The 27560-nt window shown below is 32.7% G+C and overlaps 1 protein-coding gene across 1 annotated transcript in view; it reads left to right on the top strand.

The window, feature by feature from the left end:
- Positions 1-27560, top strand: part of LOC134258025 (papilin-like) — a 68698-nt gene that overhangs the window by 21401 nt on the left and 19737 nt on the right. The window contains exons 5-9 of the mRNA XM_062740584.1: positions 8982-9155; positions 19997-20128; positions 24043-24255; positions 24679-24933; positions 25927-26097. Of these exons, the coding sequence (XP_062596568.1) occupies positions 8982-9155; positions 19997-20128; positions 24043-24255; positions 24679-24933; positions 25927-26097 (945 nt within the window). The remainder of the gene's footprint in view (positions 1-8981; positions 9156-19996; positions 20129-24042; positions 24256-24678; positions 24934-25926; positions 26098-27560) is intronic.

Raw genomic sequence — 27560 nt, 5'->3', positions numbered from 1 at the left:
AGTTTTAATGGTCAAAACCTAGGTCTTGCCCCCATAAATAACTTTAAATATACAAGTAAAGTATGAAGTGCTTCTTCAGATTGAGCTTTAATGTCATTATAGCCAGGTGAGGTAGTGGGGCTTTTAGATGATGATTAAACAAGGCATTATAGTTATAATTGTTAAAAGAATTTCAAACCAAAGCAAAAACAGGAAATAAAGGCACTCTGCAAATGTATACTTATGCCATTTAAATGATCCTGCAATTCGATACAGTGTTAAGTAAATTTGGTTGTAAGTACAGTTAAAGTTCTTTTCAACACCATAGACATCTTGACCCTTTTGAGTAATGCAGACTCAACCACACTGTTTAGCTTAGGAATTACTTTGAAGCATGTTTTAGAATTCTGATCTGTTGAAAGAGAAACATTTTGACAAATATTGACCTTACAGTGTGGACCGTGTTGACAGTTGCCACCTTGTTTGCATAATAAGTACTTGGTACCCCATGTCACTTTATTAGCGGTCATGTGGAACAGCTAAGTCAGTGATTCACGTCCATTTAATGAGGGTATACGTTTATTTTTCATTCTAATGATCTATTTGCGATACCAGATGTTTTTCTTTTTCTGGAATAAAATAATAAGTAGAAAGTTGATCCAGTTATTGTTTATATAAGGGGGATGATCTTACATGATATTAAAGTCGGGGTATGTTGAAAATTCTGAATCATCTTTTTCACCTGCGCACCTGAAAAAAATTCGGAAAGGGCAAGTCCTAAAGATTGTCTGTTTTGCAAGCCTCCTCATCAGGAATAAAAAAGAAAGGTATAAGTGGCAGTATCTGCTTAAAGTTAAAAAAAAATGATGAACATTCATGTGTTCTGGGTACACCAGAGGTTGGAACCTCTGAAAGAAACAAATTCTGGCGTTACTAGCAGTTCTTCAACATAAGAATTGTCAGATGTATAAAACATTTAAAAAGGATGGAGGAGGGTTCTAAAATATGTCTGTACTAAGATAAACACTTAATATTAAAGTGGGGGTACGTCACATCATAAAACCACATTCCTCCCACCTAGCGTGTGCTTTCAGGGAGAAGGAAAGTATGGGAGAAGTATGCACTGATTGCACTTGAAACAATATCTTATGATTCAACTTATCTCTCTTGATTTAATTTGAGGATCCTTCTTCAAAAGTTTGAAGTTTTACATTATTTGGGATCACAAACTATGATACTGTCTAGACTAACTGGCAGAGGGGGAGACTTTTTAAAGTCTGCTTGTCTTGCAGAGCTGCAGAAAAGAGTTGCATGCTGTATTGAAGAAACAGTTGGTAAAGATTATAGATTTGAATGAGATCAAGATAGAGAATTTTGACTTTACTTTGATGTTTATCTTCTGCTGTAAAAGAATTTTGTCCAGGTTGCATTTTTTGGCATCATGTATCAGGACTAATAAGAGCTTCAAGTCTTAAGGATGAGACCAAAAACCCATTCATACAGTTTCATCACTTTAGAAGGCCATATTAGTCTAAGCTAAATGTACAACAATACTTTATACTTTCTTAATAATTATGTGTATTAGATCCATTTTTGGGAAGGTTTTTTGGAATATATGCTTTAAAACAGCTAATGCTTGATCATATATTAAAAAAAATGTTGATTCAGCAGAATAATCATCGAGATCCTGTGAATTTTTTTTTTAGGCCAAATGTCAGTTTGTAGAGGAAAGCAACCTTAGTCTTAGATAATGTACATGGTCAAGCATTGTATAAGGTCACATGAATGAACAGATCTGCCATGACCACTTGGCTTTAATTGGATACTGTTGACACCAATGAGTTTATCAAGTGACCACAAGAGTGGTCGATTTTGGGAATTTATTTTGGACATATAGGTCAAATAGCTTGCTCCAGTTAAAGGACTTTTTTTTTTGGAAAGGAAGGGGGGGGGGGTAAGATTTTTTTTTTGTGCTTTTGCCCTTGAAAGATATTTGTTTTATAAATCTGTAAATTACCAATTACAAGAAAAAAAAATCCTTAATTTTTTTCAAAGTAAATTCACATGTGTATGTTTTTTGCAATTTTTCAAAACGCTAAAAAATTTCAGTATTACTTGGCACACAAGTATACACTAAGATACATAGAATAGTGCATTTTTTTTTTATACGGTGTTGCCATGGTTACTAAAAATAGTTTTCTGTGAAATTCCTAAATGATGTTTTGGTTTCATTTCAAAATTTCATAGAATAGTGCATCGGTTTTTGATTTCGGTGAGTTTGCCATAGTTACTAAAAATAGATTTCTCTGTGAAAAATTACAGTTTTGGTCTGAAATATAACTTGGCACACAAGTAGACTACACTAAGTCAAAATAGTGCATCGGTTTTTGAAAGGTGTTGCCATGGTTACAAAAATAGAATTTTCTGTGAAATTCCTTTAGCACCTTCTACAGTTTTGGTCTGATTTCAAAATAAACAATAGACTTGCATAGAATAGTGCATCGGTTTTTGATTTCGATGAACGGTGTTGCCATGGTTACTAAAAATAGAATTTTCTGTGAAACTCCTTTAAAACGCTCTACTCCTTCTACAGTTTTGGTTTGATTTCAAAATAAGTTGGCACACAAATAGACTACACAAAGATACATAAAATAGTGCAATGGTTTTTGATAAGTACAAACCAGTAGAGCTACAGTCTCGACAGAGACTTCTGGTTTTCAAAGTAAATTCACATGTGTATGTTTTTTGCAATGACGTAAAAAATTGTCCATGTATAAGAAGATAATTTTTTTTTATACCTAAGTTCTCAATTTCAACAAGTTTTGTGGAAAAATTATGGGAAAAACTTGGCCAGACTTTTAGTCAAATGAAGTTAGAGGTTACAACAAAAAAGGGAACAGCACCTTGAATAAACATTTGCTACCTCGTACTGCATTATCTTGTCACAAGGAATACACCTGTGAACCTTGAAATATAAAAGACCTAGTACTAACTGTTCAAAGTTATGTTTTCTAAAATTGGATCAAAGGTCCAAAATATTTATACCATTTGATAGGTCTTAAATTGTCACAATGAATACATAATTGTGAAGTAAAAAAGCACAAACTATTCAAAAGTTGTGGCCTAGGTTAAAGTTTGGCAAATTTTTGTAAAAGTGTGTCAAACTTCAAGGTCAAGAGGTCAGTGTTGATGATATCAAAAGAAAGGTCTTGTCACAAGGAAAATACCTCTGGAATATGAATGTCATAGCCCCACCCAATCAAAAGTTATGCAGAAGGTTAAAGTTTTTGCATACAACAGACAGACAGATAAACAGGGCAAAAACTATTTACCCCCCCCCCCCCAATCATTGATTTATATGGGGCATTGGAGTACTCCTGTGGATGTCATATTGTTAATTTTTTTTTGGGGGGGGGGGAGGGGTGCCACTGGGTGGGGGTGAATTAACATATAGTGGTTAGATTGATTCCCACTTTAATCACTCGCATGAAAATATAGACATTCGAAATAAACAGATACGCAGTTTTTGGAGGGTGTATGATATCTTAAAGTGCCACCTGATGAATATAATCTCCCAATGACCTCATTAGTACATATTTAGCCCCCTTGTGTCAAGTACATTAAGTGGTCACTTAACTCATCTAAAAGAACAAAAGGCGGCTAATCTCATTATTTACAGCACAGACCTTTTCATGTTCCATATTTGTTGAATCATGTTTTCTTATGAAGCCAAATTGTCTCATTCAAATAATGAATGAATTTCAAAGCATTCAGGTGCAGTTATGTTTGTTGACCTTCTTTTGCTACTTAGGACATTACTACATCACAGTAATCTGTTGCTGAGCAAAACTGTGGAGGTGTGAACCCAAAGAATTTTATTAAATATTATTGAAGTAGTATATACTTTTAGCTCTTATTTTTTCTCTGTTTGATGTTGATGATCCAAGAATGCAAAGTTGAAAGTCCACAAGATCTCTCACTTTATTTTAAGCAAGATTTTCTCTAAAAGGAAAGATGATCAAGAAAAGACAAAATAGGATGAATATCTTTAAAAACTTAATGTCTTCTTGAAAATATGAAAAAACATCTTGACTTAATGTAAATTCACTTTTGTTCAAAGTTTGGGGACACAATAAAAGATCAAAATTTATGATGAGCTAATGTATGAAAATTACTAAAAATATGCAAACATTCTCTACGACTCTAGTAGTGAAGATGTGTTTCTGCAAACCAGTGACCAAGGGAATGGGGAAATCGAGGGTCGAGTTGTACAGGGAATATATGAAGGAAATAAAATCTGTAGGATACATTTTGTTTCAAAATGCAGTTCAAATCATACCCCTCCTAAGAGGTAGGGTTGGGCCATAATAGGGGATGAAAGCACATTTTGCAAATATAAATGGAAAAAAAAATCTTATTTTTTTGTCCTCTAAATGACAGTAGGGCTATGATTAATGATAATTTTAATGTTCAAACATCTTCAGGTAATGTAGATTTAATTTTTAGCTCTACTGGTCAGAGACCAGAAGAGCTTATGCGATAGTAATGCGTCCGTCGTCCGTTTTCAAAATGCTACTCCTCCTACAGTTTTGGTCTGATTTCAATATAACTTGGCACACAAGTAGATTACACTAAGATAAACATATTTTTTTGCTTTCAAAATGCTACTCCTCCTACAGTTTTGGTCTGATTTCAATATAACTTGGCACACAAGTAGATTACACTGAGATACATAATTCTGTGTATTGGTTTTTGATTTTGATGGTGTTGCCGTGGTTACTAAAAGTAGAAATTTCTGTGAAATTCTTTCAAAATGCTACTCCTCCTACAGTTTTTGTCTGATTTCAATATAACTTGGCACACAATTAGACTACAATAAGATACATAATTTTGTGTAACGGTTTTTGATTTCGATGAACAGTGTTGCTGTGGTTACTAAAAGTAGAAATTGCTGTGAAATCCTGTCAAAATTACTACTACAGTTTTGGTCTGCTGTCAATGTAAATTTGCACACAAGTAGACCACACTCAGATACATAATTCTGAATATCAGTTTTTGATTCCAATGAACAGTGTTGCTGTGGTTACTAAAAATAGAAATTTCTGTGAAATTCTTTCAAAATGCTACTCCTTCTACAGTTTTAGTCTGATTTCAATATAACTTGGCACACAAGTAGACTACAATAAGATACATAATTCTGTGTATCGGTTTTTGATTTCGATGAACGGTGTTGCCGTGGTTACTAAAAATAGAAATTTTTGTGAAATTCTTTCAAAATGCTACTCCAAATACAATTTTAGTCTGATTATAATATAAATGTGGCATGCAAGTAGACTGCACTAAGAACATAAAGAGACTTAATCAAGGATCATTATTCTATTTATTGCTGTTGAAAAGTTTCAATTTCCAACTGCTTAAGTACTTTTCTCTTCCTTTGCTATAAGTACAAACCAGTAGAGCTTCAGTCTTGACAGAGACTTCTGGTTTTCTTCAGTTTGATCACTTTGAGCAGGATTTGGTCACTAGAGAATCCAAGAAATGCCTTTATTTAAAAGTTAGAATTCTTATTAAGGATAGAATGTTTATAATTTGTCTGTGCTGTGTAGATTCAGGTTTGATCATAACTTAGCCCCTCTCTCCCCCCAAAAAAGGTGGGTCCACTGTTTTGAAGAAAATTAAGAAAAAATCCAAGGTGACTCAGTGAGTGTTGTGGCCCATGGGCCCATTTGTTAAATTTTTTGGTTTTAATTTTTTTTTTTTTAATTTCATATCATACACTTTTACACATGATTTTCCTAAGGTGCACTAAGCAACCAATGCACTTCCTTCAAAAAGTACCTTTGGAAAGAAACCCAAGACAAACAACCCAAAATCCAAGTGTTAATTGTAATGATTTTTAAATGCTAATTATTTAACTTTTTAATTTTTTTATAACTATTTAAAGTAAATATAATGCATAAATTTGCATAAGAATTAATAATTTAGAGGGGTGTTATCTAAAACACAGTTCAGACACAGTCCAGACATTTTTATTCCCCCTAAATAGTTTTACAGCTGCTAAAGGACACCACATTATTTCTCCCATTAGTAAATCTTTACTCTTTGTATATCACCCTGGCTGACATATGTCCAGTAATCGCTTTAGATCCTAGTTTAGATTTTATTTGAGCCTTTCAGACACCTTGTGGTGTCCGTTCACTAAGTGTCTATTCCTAGGTGTTGATGCTGTAATACCCATGAAACTATCACATTAAAATTATAATGATTAAAGGGCTAGGATTTTTTTTTGTCATAGAGTTAATATGTAGCCTATACTAATAGATATATATTTACATAATATCTACACTATATACCCAGGCTGGCCAGTGTCCGCAATAATGGGTTTATATCCCAATTAAGATTCTATTTCAGCCTTCCTTACACCTGGACTCTGTTCAAAGAACTGCATGCTGTAATACCCATGGAATTAACACATTAAAATTATAATGATTAAATTATAAGGAAAGTATTTTCTTTTGTGGTGTTGACATGTATCCTATATATATACACTAATAGATATTTTCATGTACAATTAATTGTGATGCAAATCATGACACACACACACACATCTCACCCCCCACCCACCCAAAAAACTTCTTTAAAAATTAAACTTTATATTCTCTTACTTTGAAAATGCCTACATTAAATGCCGTTGAAAAATTTATGTGTAAATTCAGTTGTGTAGATGTTTCTAGAATTTTGATTTCAATGACCTAGATTCTTGATTTGGATTTTGAAAAACTGCGTAATTCAGATTTTAAAGATGTGATCAAACATTAGTCACATTACCATTTCAAACTTATAACCATAGAGTGTAGTAAAGACCCTTAAATGTACATTACTTCTCTTTTAATTTGTTGGTTCATTACTAAATATTTGATTTCTTACATAACACTGATGATATCTCGAATGTAAATCTTAGTCCCTCAGGCTCTTGTAGACTAGTGTGTCTCCAATGCTTGAAGTTTACAGACATCATCATTGTGTGTATTCAATACATCAAGTAGCTAATAAGTGTAACATCGAGAATACTACTTCTGGATTTGTAAGCTGGAGGGAGGGGAAAAAACTTTCATTCTGATCAAAAGAATCAGTTGTGGCTTCAATAATTAATTCGTAAAATCTCCATCCTTACATATAGGGAGCTGATCTTATAGGATCAGACTTTTAGGTCAGAATGAACGGGCGTATTGTAAAGAAAAAAGATCGAAAAAAAAGATAGTCATCAAGCTGGGTATTGTTCGGCAGAGATTTAATCTTCTGTCAGATGTAGCACTGTTAAAAGTTTTATATGGTCTCTGTTGCCCCAGACCAAGAAAGATGAAAGATTTGAAAACCAATAATGAAACACATGGACAATACACAAGATCTTATTTTGACTGGTATTATGAAATTCAATTTAACTGCTTGAAATCTTTCTTTAGAATACTTGGGATAGGAGATTTAAATATTTCCACCAATTAGGTAATGAATGAATACTCAGGTAATTTACGTAACTTACGGAAGAGGAAGATATTATTATCTGCTTACTAGATATCATTTACGATAGGTTTTCCACCAAATGGACTTACGGAATTATTGTTATTTTTAAATACCCAATGAGGTTTTTACAATGTTGGTCATAATGTTTTACACCTGCCCTTACCTGTAATTTAGAGAATCAAACCATGAAAAATTTCATGGTATGATTTTGAAATCATTCATTCAGTTTCGAGAAATTTTTTTCTCCTTGATCTCTCCAATATATACTAGTATGTACCAGAGATTTTCTCAGAGATAAAAATTTACCTGTACAACCAGTTTCTCTGAATTACTCATGATTCTGTGGTTTTTTCAGTACAGGTATATTTATGAGAAACTTAATTCAGACAGAGGATAAGACAGTTGTTTACAGTTAGATACCAAGCAAATGATGGGACACTATACAAGAGGGTCTCTCTCAAACACTGACTGGGATTAGTTCTGAAAGAGAGGGTTATATAAGAAATGTTTACCAACTTTGCACACTTTTATCATCCCTAAGCTTATTTGTTTAAATTCTCCAAAGCTTTTAAAGCATAGTCAGTGACATAGAAATAAGTGTAGAATTGCAGTTTCCATATTTGGGACTGTTTGGATGTAAAAAACAAGAATTTTAACAGCTACCTGAATTCCAGGTGTAATCAGGTTTTCATTAAAGTAGCACACTCTGAATGGCATTTTATCTTGGTCAGGTAAAGACCCTAAAAAAGTCTGTCTCTCTCTCTCTGCCTATAATGCCAAGCTAGGTCGAGGGGGAGGAGTTTCTAGATAATAAACATACAAAGAGCTTCAACTCGTAAAGGAAATAGTGTTTCCCACCTCTTTTTGGTCTAGGGGCCCATTAAAGTAATGCAGATCATAATAGTGTGTGACCGGGTGTAGAAATCCGTGACTAGCACTGACCAATATTGTGTTATGGGGATTTAAAGCGTGAGACAAGCTGGGGATATTTTCTTTTTCCGTATACTATAACTTATTTTAAATACTTTCATTACAGTGGTGAAGTTTTTTTTAAAGTACAGTAGCCTAGTGTTGATTGGATTTTTTTTTCGGGTTGTATTTTTAGTATGTGGAATTTTAACTGTTCTGAAATAAAAGGTTAAGTTGTAGCATGAGCGGAAATTTTACACAGAGTTGATTTACATTGGAATTATTACTGTCTGAGTTCCCGTTGATAGTTAGATTCAGAGGGATTATTATATTGATTAAGTTTCGTGAACTTTTTTTTTTCTCTCTCTCTCTCAATAAGAGAGATTTTGGATGTTGGTGTGTGTGTATGTGCAATAGTTTGGTTCCATCTTAATCAACTGGTGTTTTTCGGGAGAGAAAGCATCAGCAAAATTAACTGATGATGGACAAGTGGATACTACCTCAAAATATCCTATGTGGGATCGTTGGAATTAGTGTGATCTTTATTCTCAATTGTTCTCCTGTTGTGGCAGATTTCTGCGGCTTGAAGCCAGAGAGGGGACCTTGCAGGAACTATACTGTGCTCCATTTCTACAACAGTACATCCAGGAGGTGTGAGAGATTCTGGTATGGAGGGTGTGAAGGGAATGACAACAGATTCAAAACCAAAGAAGATTGTGAGGCCAAATGTTCAGGAAATACTCAGGGTAAGTTTTTTTTTTCAATTTTATTTTTTTTTTTTAAATTTTGAAAGACCAAAAATGAGGTTAAAATTGAAAATTGCTATTGGAATTTTGCTTTTGCCACACAATAAGGCATAATTGCAGTATAGTGGTAGTCCCAGTAGATTTGTTCATTGGCTGAAACTAATGCAGCATAAATCTCCTAAATGCACCATTTACTGGAATTCAAATTGTGATATATGATATGCCCATGTTAGAAAGTCTATGCATAGTTCATAGAATTTTTACAAATACTGAGCATTTTTTAGGATCATCAAAAGGAAGTGATATGCCTATATTTGGACTGGATTTCGTAACTTTAATTCATAAAACTTCTTTCAACATGGAAAAATACAGTTGAAATATGTAGAAATTTCTAGAAAAAAAAGAAAGATGATTCTTGTGAATTATTATAAAAATTTGGTGAATCAAATTAAATTCTCCAATGCTGCAATTTAGAAATTGTAGCCTGAGTCATAATGTGAATTATTATAAAAATTTGGTGAATCAAATTGAAATTTAATGAAACTTTCACAATGCTTTATTACAATTTAGAAATTGTAGCAAAACATGGACTTTGCCATTATAATCATATGACTTTATTTATTCTGGTAGAATGGTGTAAAATCTTAATTCAGCTTCTGGATTTAAAATTTTATATAATTCTTGCAGAACTTTTAATAATCTGGATCATTATTAGCAAATATTATATAAAGCATATTTCAAAATTCTAACTCTTGTTGTGGCCTTCAATTTGACATTTTGATCCAAAATTTTTTCCCCATGTCATGTTTATGATAAATTCTTTGAACAAAATTAAAAAAAAAAACCCACTAGAAATATGCAGCATTATTTTTTAATATATAGAAAAAAATTTATTTCCGATACAGGTATGTGTTAATCACAAAACTTAATATTATAACTTTCCATCTCATTTTCCATTATTATCTGTGAAGCTTTAATGTCTCCCATCATTTTGATGCAAGGTATGACAAAATAATGATCCTATATGTACATGTAACAAGAAAATAATGTACAGTATGTATTTTGTTAAGTCAAATTTGATGTGTTACAGTACCTAGTAAATTTAACCAGTGTGCCTCGTAAAGCGTTCGTCGTGATTAGTAATCATTCTGTTTACTAGTTATACCCCCCGCTTGAAAAGCGGGAGGGTATATAGTTATCGTTAATTCCGTCCGTCCGTCTGACTCTCTGGAACATCTTCTCACCATGTATTTGATTTCATGGTCTTTATTATGGCCATTGTGCACCTCCTATTTTACTTTTTGAAGTCAAAATGATTTGTTATAACCATATGGGAGGCGGGGGGTACTGGGTGGCAAAACTAATTATATTTCATAACTTTCCTTGTCTAATGGCTGAGTCAAAAGGTAAAAAATAAAGGAAAGTGTTTAATTTTAAAATGCAATTTTTATGCCAAAATTATGATCCTGCACAAGAAATTTCAATAGGAAACCATGGTGATATCTGCTCTCTTTCTTTCACATTTAATAGATGGTATTTTTTTAAGTTATGAAAATTTTGCAAAATATAAACCCCAAAGCAATAGTTATATAAGCTTTGAATTCAAAGTGCAGAACCATTAGGTTAATTGTATGATGCATATTGTATCCATTAGATTTACATGAAGCACTGTTGTTACTGTCAGCTGCATGAAATTGACTTTTCTTCATATTGATTGCTGCTATGACAGTAAAATTTGGTCTTCATATTGCATTATCTTTTATATTGCTGAATGTCCTTTGAAACTCTTTTTTTTTCCATTAGGACAAAAAAAGTAAACTAAGGAAACATTTAAAATGTGAAATTTCTTTCTAAGAGGCTCTTTGTCAACATTTATTCACTTTACATAACCATTCATTAAACTTTACACCATCATAATTTACCCTTACACAAGAGCCTGTTCAATCATCTCTTGGCTCTCAATCTCACTTTGCTAAAAAGAAGCTTAAACTAATTGTTAGATCCAGGAACTGTGAAATTAATAGGTTTAGTGTTAAGCTTAAATTCTGATAAAAAGAATTATAATAAATTTAATTCTATAAAAAAAAAAAATACTTCTCATATTTGTTCATTGAGGAAAGAAGGAAATAAACTTAGCTTCATTTACAATAATTTTTACTTGATCTCAAATATAAGATATTTTTTCAATATTTAATAAAGCTTTCTCTTGGATGTGAATCCATTATTGAAAGAAGGTAGATAAAAATCACATGATCTTACTTTGGGGGACCTTTATACTTGCATAACCTAATCCTTGTGGAAGCTCAGATATGGCCTTTAAAATAACACGAAATAGGCTTATAATGGCCAAGTCATTCCATGTTTATGTTCAGAATTTGATCAGAGTTAATCAGATAGAATAAACATGTTTTTATTTTTCTCGTAACCTTTATTGATGTGTATTATTTATTCTACGTAGTACATGACTTTTAAATTTTTTTCTTCTTAAAATCTTTGCAATTTAAAATGATGACATGAAACTAGATTTTTAACCCATAATTTTTTTTCAAGAAAAGATGTTCCCATTGTAAATTTTAAAAAAAAGACCTTCTCCCCTAATTGAATGTGCTCCATTTTTGCAATAGTAATCTTTCCTTGGGATTTAAGAACATACAGAAAGATAATTAATAACTGAGCTTGTTTCATATTCCTCTGTACAGAAAACAGACATTTGGTTCACAACAAACACATTTTAAGAAACCCAATGTACTATGATTTAATGTATGAATTTTTGCCTAAAATTCCTCCCAACTTTTTCCCAATTTTTATGGGCTTGACCTCAGCCCCCAAAAGTGGTGTGAAATTATCAAAAAATTACATAGGAAGAATTTACAAGTTTTTTGGAGAGGAACTAAGTTTTAACAATTTGATAAGCAGAAATCTATACATTTTCCTAATCAGATTCCAAGTCATAAATCAGATTTTCATTTTAAAAATACTGGTATCCTAAGCATGCATGTAAACTATAGTGTCTATGTGGATAGAAGTATCTTGTCACAATGATATTTATTGCAGGGTCAAGTCAAGGAGAGCCTCTTTGGCAATGCATATTGATAGTAGTTAAACACTAAATTTGTCAAGCTATAAAGATCGTAAATATTATTTTGATGAGGATGAGATAATCATTCCTATATTGAAATAGCATGCATAGTGATTTTTTGCCAATACCGCAATTTGAGACCACCCTTTAAAAGTTGAAAAAAAAGTTCTGAATGACTTTGAATGATTTTCAAGGTAGTGAAATTTTTTAAGAGTACCATAATTACTTAACTATTATCAGTCATAAATTTCAAAGAATAACATTGTAGCCTCAACATTCTGTAATATAGCTTTATTCATTCTTTATAAAGATATGTCCTAGATATTACTGGTTCAGGAAGCACATACGTTCATGTTCAAGATACCCCTTTGTCATTGACCTAATCTCATGATTGACATTTAACATTGTGAAAGGGTAGTTATTGCTTGAATTCTTTATGTGATGCCTTCAAAGGGTATCAGGTAACCTGTTTTACTGAGGCTCAGATCTGTTGGTCACCTTTTTAGAAAGATAATGATTAATTTGAATATGCATGGTCTTCCATAACAGTTTGATATGATTTATGCGCTGACTAAATTTGAAAGGATAATTAAATAGATTTTACTTTTCATCGGCAATAAATGTCTTTTTAAAGAATTCTATATGTATATGCACCAATAGTACATTTTTTGCCTAGCCAGTTTTGTTGACCTGTTTATGCTATTTGCACAGAATTTCAGTACTAGCATACATTGAAGAACAGACATGTTTGAAATTTTGATGATGAAAAGGTCAAAACTCTGATTACTTTGCTATGATTTTTTTTACATTAATTCATATTAAATGTCAACTCATTTCAAATTCATACATGCCGACCAAAAGCTATTCAGTCACAATGTAGACAGTAAATGCATGTACAATTTATATGTACAGATGCAGTCTGATTTCATTTTCATCAGATGGGAGAAGTTCCACGTTGTAAAATAGTCAAATTCTCATGCTCTGTCAAGTGACTGGGCTGAATTCAGAGGGTTTTTATATTCACATTAAAATACTCCTCATCCTTTTAAAGTTTATTGACACCTGAGGTAGGAATGAGTAACAGAGAATTACTTCTGTGAATTTTGATGACTTGGCGACGCCAGCCACTTTAAGACGTATACACTGCATTGACAAATTTCACACCTTGAGCCATTTTTATAAAATATGTGGAAAGCTCGGGATTCATTCATAAAGTCTCTGCATTATGAATTGTGCATTTATTATCACCTGCTTAGGTAAATCAGATGAGACTTGTAGAGATTGTATAATTAGCTTACCCTCCAATGCCCATGTCAAGGTGTCTGAGTGATGCCCTTAACAGTCTGTTTGCCTTCCACGTTTTTTTTTAACATTCTCAAGTGGTTTAGTGCACTGAGATTCAGTTTGCAAGGTCATATCAATTTTTAACTGCATTTGCTTAAAAAGTATTCATTATAATAAAATACATACTTGCGAACATGTTTATAATGAATTGATGCTTATACAGCTAAGTGATTCTCATTCCCCATGATTTAAAAGTATTGTAGATTTAACGGATAATACAACAGTATTTACATTTGCTGATGTCTTTCCTTATATAACAATGCTAATAAAATTGAAATTCAATTTTCAATGACATGCAGTTGGTCAATTGAGCAGACATTCTTGCGTATGGAAAGCAAACTGCACGAGCAATTTGGAAAGTTCTGACTGTGACGTACGTCACATGATGTCGTAGATTCTGCATTTCAAAATCAAAGTCGGATTAATGCCTGTATTTCTTTGTAACATGAGTAAAAACGTAAAATATAAATATAAGAAATAAAATATCATTTTTATAGTTTCATTGAGTTATGACATGAAGTCGGGATGTGCATGATCAAATCTGCTATAACGCCTTTTGGGTGTTATAGTATTTGATCATGTGACTGACTTCATGTCATACCCCAGTGAAACTCTAAAAATGATATTTTATTTCTTAATTAATTATTACCGGTACTCTTTTAATGAAGCAATATCATCTTTCCCTAGCACTAAGTTAATCTTAGATCACTCATCAGGCTCAGGTGAGCATCATCCGGCTCATGGTAGATCTTATAAAGACTTGTGAAAAAAATCTGATGCCAAAAGAAGCCAAGTCTTACAGTATTGAACCTGTGTCTACTGGTACCATACTTCAAGAGTAGCATAGCACAAAGCATAGCAAAGAGTATAAGGAGAGAGGTTTAATTTGCTTAATTACTTGATCAAGACAACTTAAGCACAGATAGTGAAAAGAGACATTTACACAAAAGTATAGCAGGCTGGGAGTCAAGAAAAGTAGAAATTGTTCTACAAAAAGCGAGTGCTTTCAATAGTCTAGACTAAATTGCTATATATATATCTTCATTCAGAAGTAGAAGGGCAATTGTTAACTAGGTAATAGACATTTACTAAGCAAAAATTTTTTAGTTATTATGTTATGTGTCTATACTGTAATTGTGACCCCTTCATATAAGAATTTATTGATGGTCTTGGAGTCTGGTAAAACACTCTGGTGAAGATGTCAGATCAGTGTGAATGCTGGCAATTACCATTTAGATAAGGCCAAGCTTAAAAAATTCTTTGTTTGCAGTTGCAGACCTATTTTTAAAGTGTGTTGGAAGGTAGATGGTTTTTTTTTTTTTTTTTTAGAAAAAAATTGAAGATTTCAGCTTTTTGTTATTTAACAAAAATAGGTTTACCAAACATAAATAAGCTCCACTTATTATAAACTATTGATAGATAAGAACAAAAATCAAATATATAAAATGAAACAATTTCAAATTAAATCTTAAATTTAAATACAAAGAAGCTAATAAAAAAGTTTTGGTCGGATATATTTTCAGTGGATTGGTAGGCAACTGCAAACTAATTTTTAGCTCTACTGGTCAGAGACCAGAAGAGCTTATGCAATAGTAATGCGTCCGTCGTCCGTCCGTCTGTCTGTCTGTCTGTCTGTCTGTCTGTCCGTCTGTAAACAATTTTTCAAAATGCTACTCCTCCTACAGTTTTGGTCTGATTTCAGTATAACTTTGCACACAAGTAGACTACACTAAGATACATAATTCTGTGTATCGGTTTTTGATTTCGATGAACGATGTTGCCGTTGTTACTAAAAATAAAAATTTTTGTGAAAATCATTCAAAATGCTACTCCTCCTACAGTTTTGGTCTGATTTCAATATAACTTGGCACACAAGTAGACTACACTAAGATACATAATTCTATGTATCGGTTTTTGATTTCGATGAACGGTGTTGCCGTTGTTACTAAAAATAGAAATTTTTGTGAAAATCATTCAAAATGCTACTCCTCCTACAGTTTTGATCTGATTTCAATATAACTTGGCACACAATTAAACTACACTAAGATACATAATTCTGTGTATCGGTTTTTGATTTCGATGAACGGTGTTGCCGTTGTTACTAAAAATAGAAATTTTTGTGAAAACCATTCAAAATGCTACTCCTCCTACAGTTTTGATCTGATTTCAATATAACTTGGCACACAAGTAGACTACACTAAGATACATAATTCTGTATATCGGTTTTTGATTTCGATGAACGATGTTGCCGTTGTTACTAAAAATAGAAATTTTTGTGAAAACCATTTAAAATGCTACTCCTCCTACAGTTTTGATCTGATTTCAATATAACTTGGCACACAGATAGACTACACTAAGATATATAATTCTGTGTATCAGTTTTTGATTTCGATGAACGGTGTTGCCGTTGTTACTAAAGATAGAAAAATTTGTGAAAATCATTCAAAATGCTACTCCTCCTACAGTTTTGGTCTGATTTAGATATAACTTGGCACACAAGTAGATTACACATAGATACATAATTCTATATACCGTATTTGGCCGAGTATAATACGCATTGATGTAAAATACGCACCCCCCTTTTTGAGTCTGAAACTGGGGGAAAAAACGCAGTTCGGATGTATTATACGCAACAAAAAAATTTACCAAGCGATGTTCTGAACTTTGAAAATCGCGGTAATTTGTTACAAAAATCGGCGCGAGGATTAAGTGTCAAAAATTTACTGAACACACTTTTTTTTTTTAAAATACACACTTTATAACTTATCTTAATCCTGACATTCCATATCGCGGCAATCTGGAGAAAATTATTTATTCATTTATTTCAACAAAGTACAAGATTATATTGCGTAAAAGTATTAACAGATTTTTTTAAAGAATAGTTACGGTGATTTTGAAATAATGCGTCGCCATATTCTTAGATGAAATAATTTTATTTCAACAAAGCAAGAGATATTGTCGAAAGTTTTATCAGTTGTCATATTTAATTTTGGTTCTAGATAATCATGCTGAAAATTATCTGACAATATTTTAACAGGAAACGAAATTGAAACATCAAAGTATTTATTTCTTTAAGAAGACTACGATTTTCCTCTTCTAAATCTTCGCGGATATCTTATTTTCTAAATGATACCACTTTTATTAAAAGTTTTAGCATAATTTATATTTCATTTGTCAACTCTCAATTATTTAAACAAGAGGCCGATAAGTATAAGATAAGGTAAAATTACATTTAACAAGTGTTTAATTATTTAAAGTGCCGTAATCAACACATGCTCACACATACGAAAGGTCATAAACCGACCCCCCTTTTTAACAAAGAAAATAATCAAAGCAATTAACATGGCAGTAAATAATCAGTGCTGTAACTGTAAAAACATTGCTTTGGAGTCGGTAGACATTTAATTGCCTGGAGGGGTGTTGATAGGTAATTATCATTTGACAAGCGCACGTGTGTCACAACATTGGCTTCCTTTCATTGGGACGTATGGAGGGGTGTTAAATATTGTTGCAGATTATCAATGAGTTATTTTAAACCTAAAATTAATATTTATTTTATTGTATTTCATTAAAAAATTATTTATTACTTTGTCTGGCAGATAAGGTGCATGTGCACTATCATTACGGAAACACGTGACATAAGCATGAGTTAACGTCTAAAAATAACATCGGTAATGGCGGCTTCCTCGGAGACAATCAACATGCAGCTCAAATTACTTTTAACTTACTTTTTCATGTTATTTTGGTATCAAAAGATTGTGAAAGTGACATTTTTAAGAAGCATACCTTCCAACAATAACTTTCCGAAGTTTAAAATATGGCAATAAACAAAAGAAATTGCATATGTCTCTAGGTAATACTGCGGTATGTACGTATGATAGCCGTGTTTCACCTGAAAGAAAAACTTGTCAAAATCCCATTGTGATGTAAAATACGCATCCCTTTCTCACAGTAATTTATTTTAGGAAAAAAGTGCGTATTGTATTCCCCGAAATACGGTAGCAGTTTTTGATTTCAATGAACGGTGTTGCCGTTGTTACTAAAAATAGAATTTAAAAAAAAACTTTCAAAATGCTACTCCTCCTACAGTTTTGGTCTGATTTTATTATAACTTGGCACACAAGTAGACTAAACTAAGATACATAATTCTGTTTATGGGTTTTTGATTTCAAAGTACGGTGTTGCCGTTGTTACTAAAAATTGAAATTTCTGTGAAAAACATTCAAAATGCTACTCCTCCTATAGTTTTGGTCTGATTTCAATATAACTTGGCACACAAGTAGACTACAGTAAGATACATAATTCTGTATATAGGTTTTTGTTTCAATGAACGGTGTTGCTGTTGTTACTTTAAAAAGAAATTTCTTTGAAATACATTTAAAATGCTACTCCTCCTTCAGTTTTGGTCTGATTTCAATATAACTTGGCACACAAGTAGACTACAGCAAGATACATAATTCTGTGTATCAGTTTTTGTCATTATTCTATTTATTGCTTTTGTAAAGTTTTATATCCCAACTGTTACTTTTCTCTTTCTTTATTATAAGTACAAACCAGTAGAGCTTCAGTCTCGACAGAGACTTCTGGTTATTTTAGGCCCAATATATATTTTAATGCAGTTGGGGGGGGGGATGCAAGAACACTCACTCAAATATGCAACATTATATAGAAATGAGTGAAAGTGTCACCCAAAGATTTTAGTACGTCAGATTCTTATCCAAATTCTCAGCAGGAAAAGTTCACTTGGTGTGATACATAGTTATATTGCAAAGTGGCAACAAGTTCAGATCACTTGAGATATATCTAGTTATTAAATACCGAGATCTGTGGATATTTTATTGACAATTATGTAGAAAATTACAAGATTTGTAGGTTATATAGAAGAAAAGTATTTCGATTTTTGTAGTGTGAGTCTGCAGATACTAGCTCCCATAGGTTTCATATTTCTAGATTAGGATGGCAAAGCCGAAAATCCAGGGAGAAATAGATTTATATGTGCAACATTAGAGGAGAGCTGCTTTTACGCATTATTGGATTACACTAAAATATTAAGGAATGTAAGGGGGCTCTATGGGTAAATTTTATCTGAAATCTAAATGAATAAGCAAGCAAGGTGGCAGACAATTTCCTAAGCATATTCATTAGGTTCTAATCCCACAGAAACTTTACAAGCTTCATTGTTGGCTCATGTTAGTCCAGGCTTGCCAATCTCCAGACACTGTTGATGTTTTAGTGAATAATAAAAGAGCTATAGCCCTGGTATTAGTGAATGTCTCAGATATTAATGGTTTGTTTGGGTTTTCATCCTCATCTTGCTAAAGACTCTGAAATTTCAGACCAATTATTCAATATTTTCTGATCCTGTCTGCAAATATAAGACCATACAATACACTTTATGACTTTACATTAATGGGAAAATGTTGGGGCCTGGTCGCATATGGATGAATGAACTGAAGTGATTTTCATGGAGTGTGAAGTATGGAGACTAGTTTACATTGCGATGAAGTGTGCGAATATAGAGTTTCAAGAAATCGGGTGGTCCGTCATCATTAAATATCTTGCCCCTTGGCACTTGTACCAGCAGGAACATTAATATCTTATAACATCAATGTAGAGGGGTGGGGTTAAGGGTAGTCATTTTGACCTTATCTTGACCTTTGCTTTGTTGGAATTTGGGATCTTGCAAGAACAATGCTGTTCTAATGATCCACAGTGTACAAACATATCTGCAGGGATAAGGATGGGGCTATGGGCTTTAGGGTCTTTTATCTATTAATGTTAGGAGTATAAACTTGTAAATGCTTTTATCACTGTCTCAGTTTGAGTTCTTTTGAAGTAACAATGCACACACTTGTATACCTGGTGATGGGTGAATTTACTGCCCATAAAGAAAAAATTTCATTCAAACAGATGGTTAAAGTGGATAGTCCGCAAAATTTTTCATTTATTCATTAAGACGAACATGAGGGATTATTATGGAATATCTTTTATATGAAAATATACCCTTAAACCATCATTTTAGTTACAAACTGGTAGCCAACAGCTCTTAAGAAAGCTCTGACCCAAAATCTCAATTATATAAATAAAACCCTGGCAGGCCAAGGTCTAAGTTTAAGGTGGTGGTGGTCAAAATTGAGACTACATTACTCCTCAAGGAAAGCAAAGGTTGCTTTTTACATTATGATTCAATTCAAAAATTTGGTTCCACCAAGTATTGAATATGCTTATAATTTATCACAGGCAATTTCTTCCACAGATGCAGTTGATATTTGCCAAATTCTAATGCCCAAACCAATTATATATTTTGAGAGGAAAGCATTATTTACCAAACTGTACTCAGAATTTATTGATTTAATTGCATGAACTATGGTAAGATGTAATTCATTTAAAAAAATAATTTTAATTTTTATTTTAATAGAGAGACCCCCAGTAACAGCGAGACAGACCTGTGAGAACAGTTATTATAAATGTTGTCCTGATGGGGTGACTTTTGCCAGAGGACCAAATTATGAAGGATGTCAGCAAACAGAGGCTGGGACAAGTAGCTCAGGTATGTCACAGAACTCCATAGCATCTCCACTGACAAGAAGATAATATTGATGGTGATCTTGAGGTTGAATAATATAAAACACCATTACATTTACATTACACATGGATGGTAGGGAGGATACCTGTGTCCAAATTTTGTAACCTCGAGCTGATTTATGTTACATGATGATTTGGGGGAATCTGGTTTTGGTCTATGTCTTTCTGTCTGTTAGATTGACTTAGTTTTCAGTTTGAAATTAGCTTTAACTTTGCAAGGTAACAACCTTTGAAAAGTTTAAAGTGCTAAGGCTTTCCTGTTTCACTTGTGTATTTCTTATGACAAAACTTCCTACGTTTATGACCCTTTGACCTTGACCCTTGACGTTGAAGTATGACTTGTACAGTAAAACTCGGTTATAGCGAAGTCCTGGGGACCTGTGAATTTAATTCGCTATATCCGTAATTCGTTATATCCGTATAACAAATTTGTATAACCATACATAGCGAATTCGCAATATGCATGTTTTCCTTCAAGTGTTACTACAAAATATTTTAGGGAAGCAAATATTGCAAAACATACTTTCGATAACTAAGGTTTTATTATGAATTGAATTTTATATACAGATGCTAAAAGAAATTAAAGTCAGTTCAATTTAATCAAATTTTGAGATCTTTGAAAGTTCGTTATAAAAGATGTAAATTTCATTATATTTAATCTCAACGGGACTCAAAATCAGTTCGTTATATCCGTAAATTCGTTATATCAGAGATCATTATAACCTTAAAATTTTACAAAGTTTTGTTAAGAATTTTGCCGGGGATCCAGAAAAACTTCGCTATATCTGTGAATTCGCTATATCCGTGTTCGTACTAAATGAGTTTTACTGTATTTGGGGAAAAAAACTTTAATAATGGCCTCAACTTTAGAATTGTTTATGCCAAGACCTTCAAATTTTACTATGTTGACCTTGGTCTTGAAATCTTACTTTCTGTAAGAAACTTTAATCTTGCCTATATAACTAATGAAAATTGGTGATAAGGTGCTTTCATATTTTACATGGCTATTCTTTGTGAGAATAATTTCCCTTATGTGGAATTTTAAGCTCTACTGGTCAGAGACCAGAAGAGCTTATGCGATAAATCGTTCGTTTTTTCAAAATGCTATCCTCCTACAGTTTTGGTCTAATTTCAATATAACTTGGCACACAAGTAGACTACACTAAGATACATAATTCTGTATATCGGTTTTTGATTTCGATGAACGGTGTTGCCGTGGTTAAAAAATAGAAATTTCTGTGAAATTCTTTCAAAATGCTACTTCCTACAGTTTTGGTCTAATTTCAATATAACTTGGCACACAAGTAGACTACACTTTAATTCTGTGTATCGGTTTTTGATTTCGATGAACGGTGTTGCCGTGGTTACTAAAAATAGAAATTTCTGTGAAATTCTTTCAAAATGCTACTCCTCCTACAGTTTTGGTCTGATTTCAGTATAACTTGGCACACAAGTAGAATACACTAAGATACATAAATCTGTGTATCGGTTTTTGATTTCGATGAACGGTGTTGCCGTGGTTACTAAAAATAGAAATATCTGTAAAATTGTTTCAAAATGCTACTCCTCCTACAGTTTTGGTCTGATTTCAATATAACTTGGCACACAAGTAGAATACACTAAGATACATAATTCTGTTTATCGATTTTTGATTTTGATGAACGCCTCAACTGTGAAATTCTTTTAAAATGCTAATCCTACAGTTTTGGTCTGATTTCAGCTTGGCACACAAGTAGAATACACTAAGATACATAATTCTGTGTATCGGTTTTTGATTTTGATGAACGGTGTTGCCGTGGTTACTAAAAATAGAAATTTCTGTGAAATTCTTTCAAAATGCTTCTCCTCCTACAATTTTGGTCTGATTTCAGTATAACCTGGCACACAAGTAGACTACACTAAGATACATAAACCTGTGTATCGGTTTTTGATTTCGATGAACGGTGTTGCCGTGGTTACTAAAAATAGAAATTTCTGTGAAATTCTTTCAAAATGCTTCTCCTCCTACAGTTTTGGTCTGATTTCAGTATAACTTGGCACACAAGTAGACTACACTAAGATACATAAATCTGTATATCGGTTTTTGATTTCGATGAACGGTGTTGCCGTGGTTACTAAAAATATATCTTAAAATTGTTTCAAAATGCTACTTCTCCTACAGTTTTGGTCTGATTTCAATATATCTTGGCACACAAGTAGACTACACTAAGAACATAAAGAGACTTTATCAACGATCATTATTCTATTTATTGCTGTTGTAAAGTTTCAAATCCCAGCAGCTTGAGACTTCTGGTTTACTTCATGACCTTAAAAGTTTTACCTTCCAGGTACTTTGGAAAAACTTTAACCTAGCTTGGTCAAAAATTTAGAAAAATAAGTGCTAGAATGTTCATGTTTCATTTGTGAATTCCTTTTGACAAGACCTTTCCTTGGTTTTCAATACTACTGACCTTGACCTTTGAGTTGAATTGCATTTTGGAGACTTTAATCTTATATCAATAAGCTGTCAAAGCGGGCTTAAGTGTTTCACAAAAACAACTTGTTATTTTTGTGATTGACATTTAATATGGTATTTCAGTATCATGTTTCAAGGTTGCATGTCTTATAGTCAGTTTGTTAGCAATGTATAGTAAATTGTAACTCTCAACACTTCTTTTTTATGAATTCAGATGTTTAAATACCTATTGTCAAAAAATGTTATATGATCTTGAAGGAAGGTCATGATCTTGAAAGAAGGTCAAAGTCAAAGGATGATATGGATGGGGTTGAACTATGGATAGGGGATGGGTCATCAATTTGAGTTAGTATGGTTTTATGAAAGCTTATTTTTGTTTACAAAATTCACAATTCAGGGCCACTTAATTGAATTTTAATTGTTTTGACCACACCTGAAGGTTTAAATACCTTCATTTCCACATTCGGACATCAACCTTGTATCAATTAACATTTTACAGACAGCTAATAGTTGGCTAATTTTCTCTGTTTTTGTTGTCTTTTGATAATTTGCTAATATGGGATCATCTTTCATTGCAACTTTATTTTCAATGGCATTGAAGAAGAATACCAGTGACTTCAAATGTGCCCATTTATTTGTTGTAAAAAGAATGGGTTCAAATGATTTGAACTGAACACATCAACAGGCAGAGTTTTTCACATTTGCTATAGATAGATGTATATGAGACTGTATTACTCTCTCTTAGAATACAAGTATCTTGATTAACAAGCTTACAATGTAAGTTTTTCAATGACATCACAAAAACAGCTTTGTTTATGGACCAAGGGAGCATTTTACAAATAAAAATGTTGTTATCAATAAGTTGTATACATATTGGAAGGGCTAGATTTTTGTAACTCATAGGATTGGTTTCAAGATGAAATCTTCAAATGGAATTTGGTTTCTCTAAAATGCTAGCTGTCCAGAACTTCAAACAAATTATGTCTCTCTTATTATTTATATGTGCTAAGAACATTTTATTTGCTGGGGGTAATGATAAAATGAAATTTGTTTTTGATAGGTTGCTTCATATTTTTTTATGAAAATACTAGATTTAGGATTATGAATCACCTCTCTGTACCACAAAGAAAATTTCAATACTTTTTGACATGCAAAAATTTTTGTACGAGGATGTTAAAGAAATGCAAAAAATTATACTTTAGCATAATTTATTGCCATAAAAGAATTAAATAAACTGTTGCAAGAACAGTTCAATTAACAATTTAAAAGTAAGAGAAAGAAAGAAAACTAAAAGAAGCAAAATGAACAAAAAATATGAAGAGTTCATTTTTTATTGAATCTGTTATACAATTATCAGGCAGTTGAACACAGTGCTTTTCACTGTACTAAACTGAATGGTCACATAAGAATGTCTTTTTCTGCAGACTGTCAACAGCCATCGGATTCAGGCAGAAACTGTGAGGAGGCGAAGCTAGTCATCAAGTGGTACTACAACAGAGACACCGCACGCTGTGATCGCTTCTGGTTCAGAGGGTGTGGCGGAAATGGCAACAATTTTGAAACGGAAGACGAATGTCGCCAGAAATGTAGGGGCGGTAGTCGGCCGGTCACTAGGCAACCAGTCACTAGGCAACCAGGTAGGCCAAGGACATGGTGAATGTTAATGTATTAATCCGTAAAAATGATGATATGGATCAATTAGAAAGATGCTCAGGTGTTAGAAAGTTTTCTAAGATTTAAATTAAAAGGAAAATGTGCATTTTTAATCCTGCTTTTTAACATCACTACTTGAGCAAAGCAATAAAGTAGCTCAGTACTATGAGCTATTCAGGTAGACTTTTGTATCTCTACTGTTTTGCATGGATATATCAAGCTTTGAGTGGCTATTTGTGTTCAAATAGTGTGAATTTAGATTCCATATAAACAGTGTGCTGTATGACTACTTGCATTGCATTTTGAATGATGATAGTTTAGTTAAAAGCTAATGCTGAAATGCGGCATTAAACAGTAGGTTGTAAAGGTGGATCTAAGATGTTGATCCAAGAGTTTTCATATTACAGTGGTGACTCGAGCACCAACCACACGAGCTCCGGTGTCAGGTCCGATTTGTGAGTTAGATCATGACACAGGACCCTGTAGGGAATACAAAGTACGGTGGTATTACAATAGAACGGAAGGGCGTTGTCTTCAGTTCTGGTATGGTGGATGCCAGGGAAATGGCAACCGTTTTGAAACACAGAGAGAATGTGACAACACTTGTCGTAGGGGACCAGTCACTTACCCCACTGAACGACCCCCTGTAACCCCATCTGCAGGTTAGCTGAGTGTAGTGCCTCATTATATGTATAGCCAGAGCATGGCTAAGCACTGACATCTCTTGGTCTTATATTCTATGTACTCAGTTGCAATCCATTTGTTTCTTGCAATGTATCTATACTGCAATCCATTTGTTTCCTGCAATGTATCTATTTCTTTTCCTTTGTATATTTTACTACCTCTTCTGCATTTCCAAGCTGACATATCCTTTAATTTTGCTTGCATGTATATTTCTTTCCTGTCATTTAAATTCCATACATGTATTAATTATACAGAATGAATAGTTTCTACCTTTCCTTTTCATTAATTTTACTATGCATTTTGAATTACATGACCATTCCATGACCCTTTTGTTCATATAGTTACAGTCCCCTCACAGTAGTGTCCAAATTGAATAATTAATCGTACCTGGGCATAAATTTTTAAAAAAGCATGCACCAACATTGATAACACTTTGTCCCATATTTACCAACTATGGAGAAAAATTGTGTAACGGTAAATATATTTGTTTTTAGTTGTAAGCTGAACTGAATTGCTTTGTCATCATATTACTGTCTCCTTTCCTATGAGCTTGATTTGTGTTGTTTGCCAAGCCCCAGCACTTCATGCATGAAATGATATCAAGTGCTTATGTAATTTTTGGAGGAATTCATTTTATAAGGCTTATAGAACATGCTATATTGAAACCATTTTTTGACAAGAATTTCTCAAGCAGCTGCTTTAGTTCTTTGATGTGGAGCTTAATAAGCATAAAAAAATTGCTACAATTGTGCATTAAATAGTTAAAGAGCAGCATTATATATAATATTTTTGCAAATAAAAAATCTTTTTTCCCCCAAAGCTATAATTGGCTGCAAGGAAATATAATTATTTGCATCACTCTTTGGATAATCATATATTTATAGACACCATCACAGTTCAAATAATATTTATTGAAACATAATGAGTTGTAATGCAATGGTCAGAACAATGTTTTGATTGGCTCTCCCTAGCAGACCCTTGTCAGTTACCCCCTGTGGTTGGCCGGTGTAGGGCACGCCTACAGCGGTGGTACTATAATGCACAAAACAAAGAATGTCAGCTGTTCACCTATGGTGGATGTGGCGGCAACGCCAATAACTTCAGGAATCGGATGGAATGTTTCAACAGATGCATGCCAAAAGGTACTGCATGTAAACTGCATGAAAACTGCATGGAGAAATAATTCACACACAAAAATCATCCATTCAGATTGATAATACAATGTGTATATAATGTGTGCATGTATTTTGTATGGATTTATCATGCCAAACTGTTAAGTCTTAAATATTGTATTCAATATTTTGCATCTATTTCATTCTATTTATAGGATGTATATTTTACTAACATGATTGCTTAAACAGAATGCAGTTCATTTGACAGAAGATGTATCTTATGGCTCAATTTATACTCAATTCAAATAATGAAGGAGTATATGATAATATGGCACATAATGTAATTTTTATATGCCCCTATATACTCAATCACTTAATTTTTGCATGAAAATGTTCATCTTTGTGTAAAAATTGGGTGTTTTGGTTGTACACACAGTCAAACCAAATTATGTTGTATCTGATGATACCAAGAAAAAACATCAAGACATCTGATAATTTAAGTCACTTTTTTTTCACTGTTTGGATTTCTAACATGCCTAATTGATGGAACATATACAATACTATAAATCACATTTTATTCACAAGAACTTAATTTTTATGTAATTACAGTACTGTAGGCAATTAAGACCTTTTCTTAGCGAAAATTTCATTCTCGCAAATAAATCTTTTAAAGTTTAAATGGAGCAATAAACGAAATTAAAAAAAAATGTTTCACTTACAGACACCAAACAACAATCTTGCGAAAATAAAGTGTCATGAAAATTTAAAGTGATCTACAGTTATACATGTAATGCAGATATCCACTGTATATTTGTGTGTACTGTATTTAATTACCCCAGTAGAGAAAGGAGGGAATCAAGAGTTACAAGGAAGGGAGTAGGAAGGGGGAGAGATATGATATTCAATTGATGTTGTTTTTATTTTGTGTACCCTTCTCTGGTTATACAGAAGTTGAGGAATTTTAATTTTTGCTTGTGAGTTTTGTCAATACAGATTCAGTTTTAAAGTTACTTCCAAACGAGACTGTTTCATATTTCTATATATTTTCATATATTGTTACATTTTTTTTTTTCCTTTGTATTTATATTTTTTTTCTTGTCTTTTTCAAATATATTCACATGTCACTGTTGTCTTTATACATATAAAATTTCATTTATATTTTACACATATATTGTATAATACTTTTCTAACCAGATTTGAGTGCATAATATATGTATAATAATTATATATTGTTAAAACAGGTCATATTTTTCTATTTACATTTTGCATTTTGAAATTTTAAAAGATTACACTTGGACATGTACCGATACATGTATGACCATGGCATTGTGTGATATAGATTTCAAAAAGCTGAGCAGAAATGACAAACATTTAAAATATCTCTTTTCCTTCTAAAATACATTTGATAGTTTATTTTATACAATACCGGCCCCTTATGTTGAAAAATGTGGAGGTGCAACTTTACTGTTTCAAGGTTAGGACATAAAGCTAAT

This window comes from Saccostrea cucullata, unplaced genomic scaffold (assembly GCF_032062105.1).
Source record: "Saccostrea cucullata isolate Sc308-1 unplaced genomic scaffold, CSIRO_AGI_Scuc_v1 ctg2384, whole genome shotgun sequence".
Classification (NCBI taxonomy): Eukaryota; Metazoa; Mollusca; class Bivalvia; order Ostreida; family Ostreidae; genus Saccostrea; species Saccostrea cuccullata.
The sequence above is the reverse complement of the archived record's forward strand: the minus strand, read 5'-3'. Positions and strand labels throughout refer to the sequence as shown.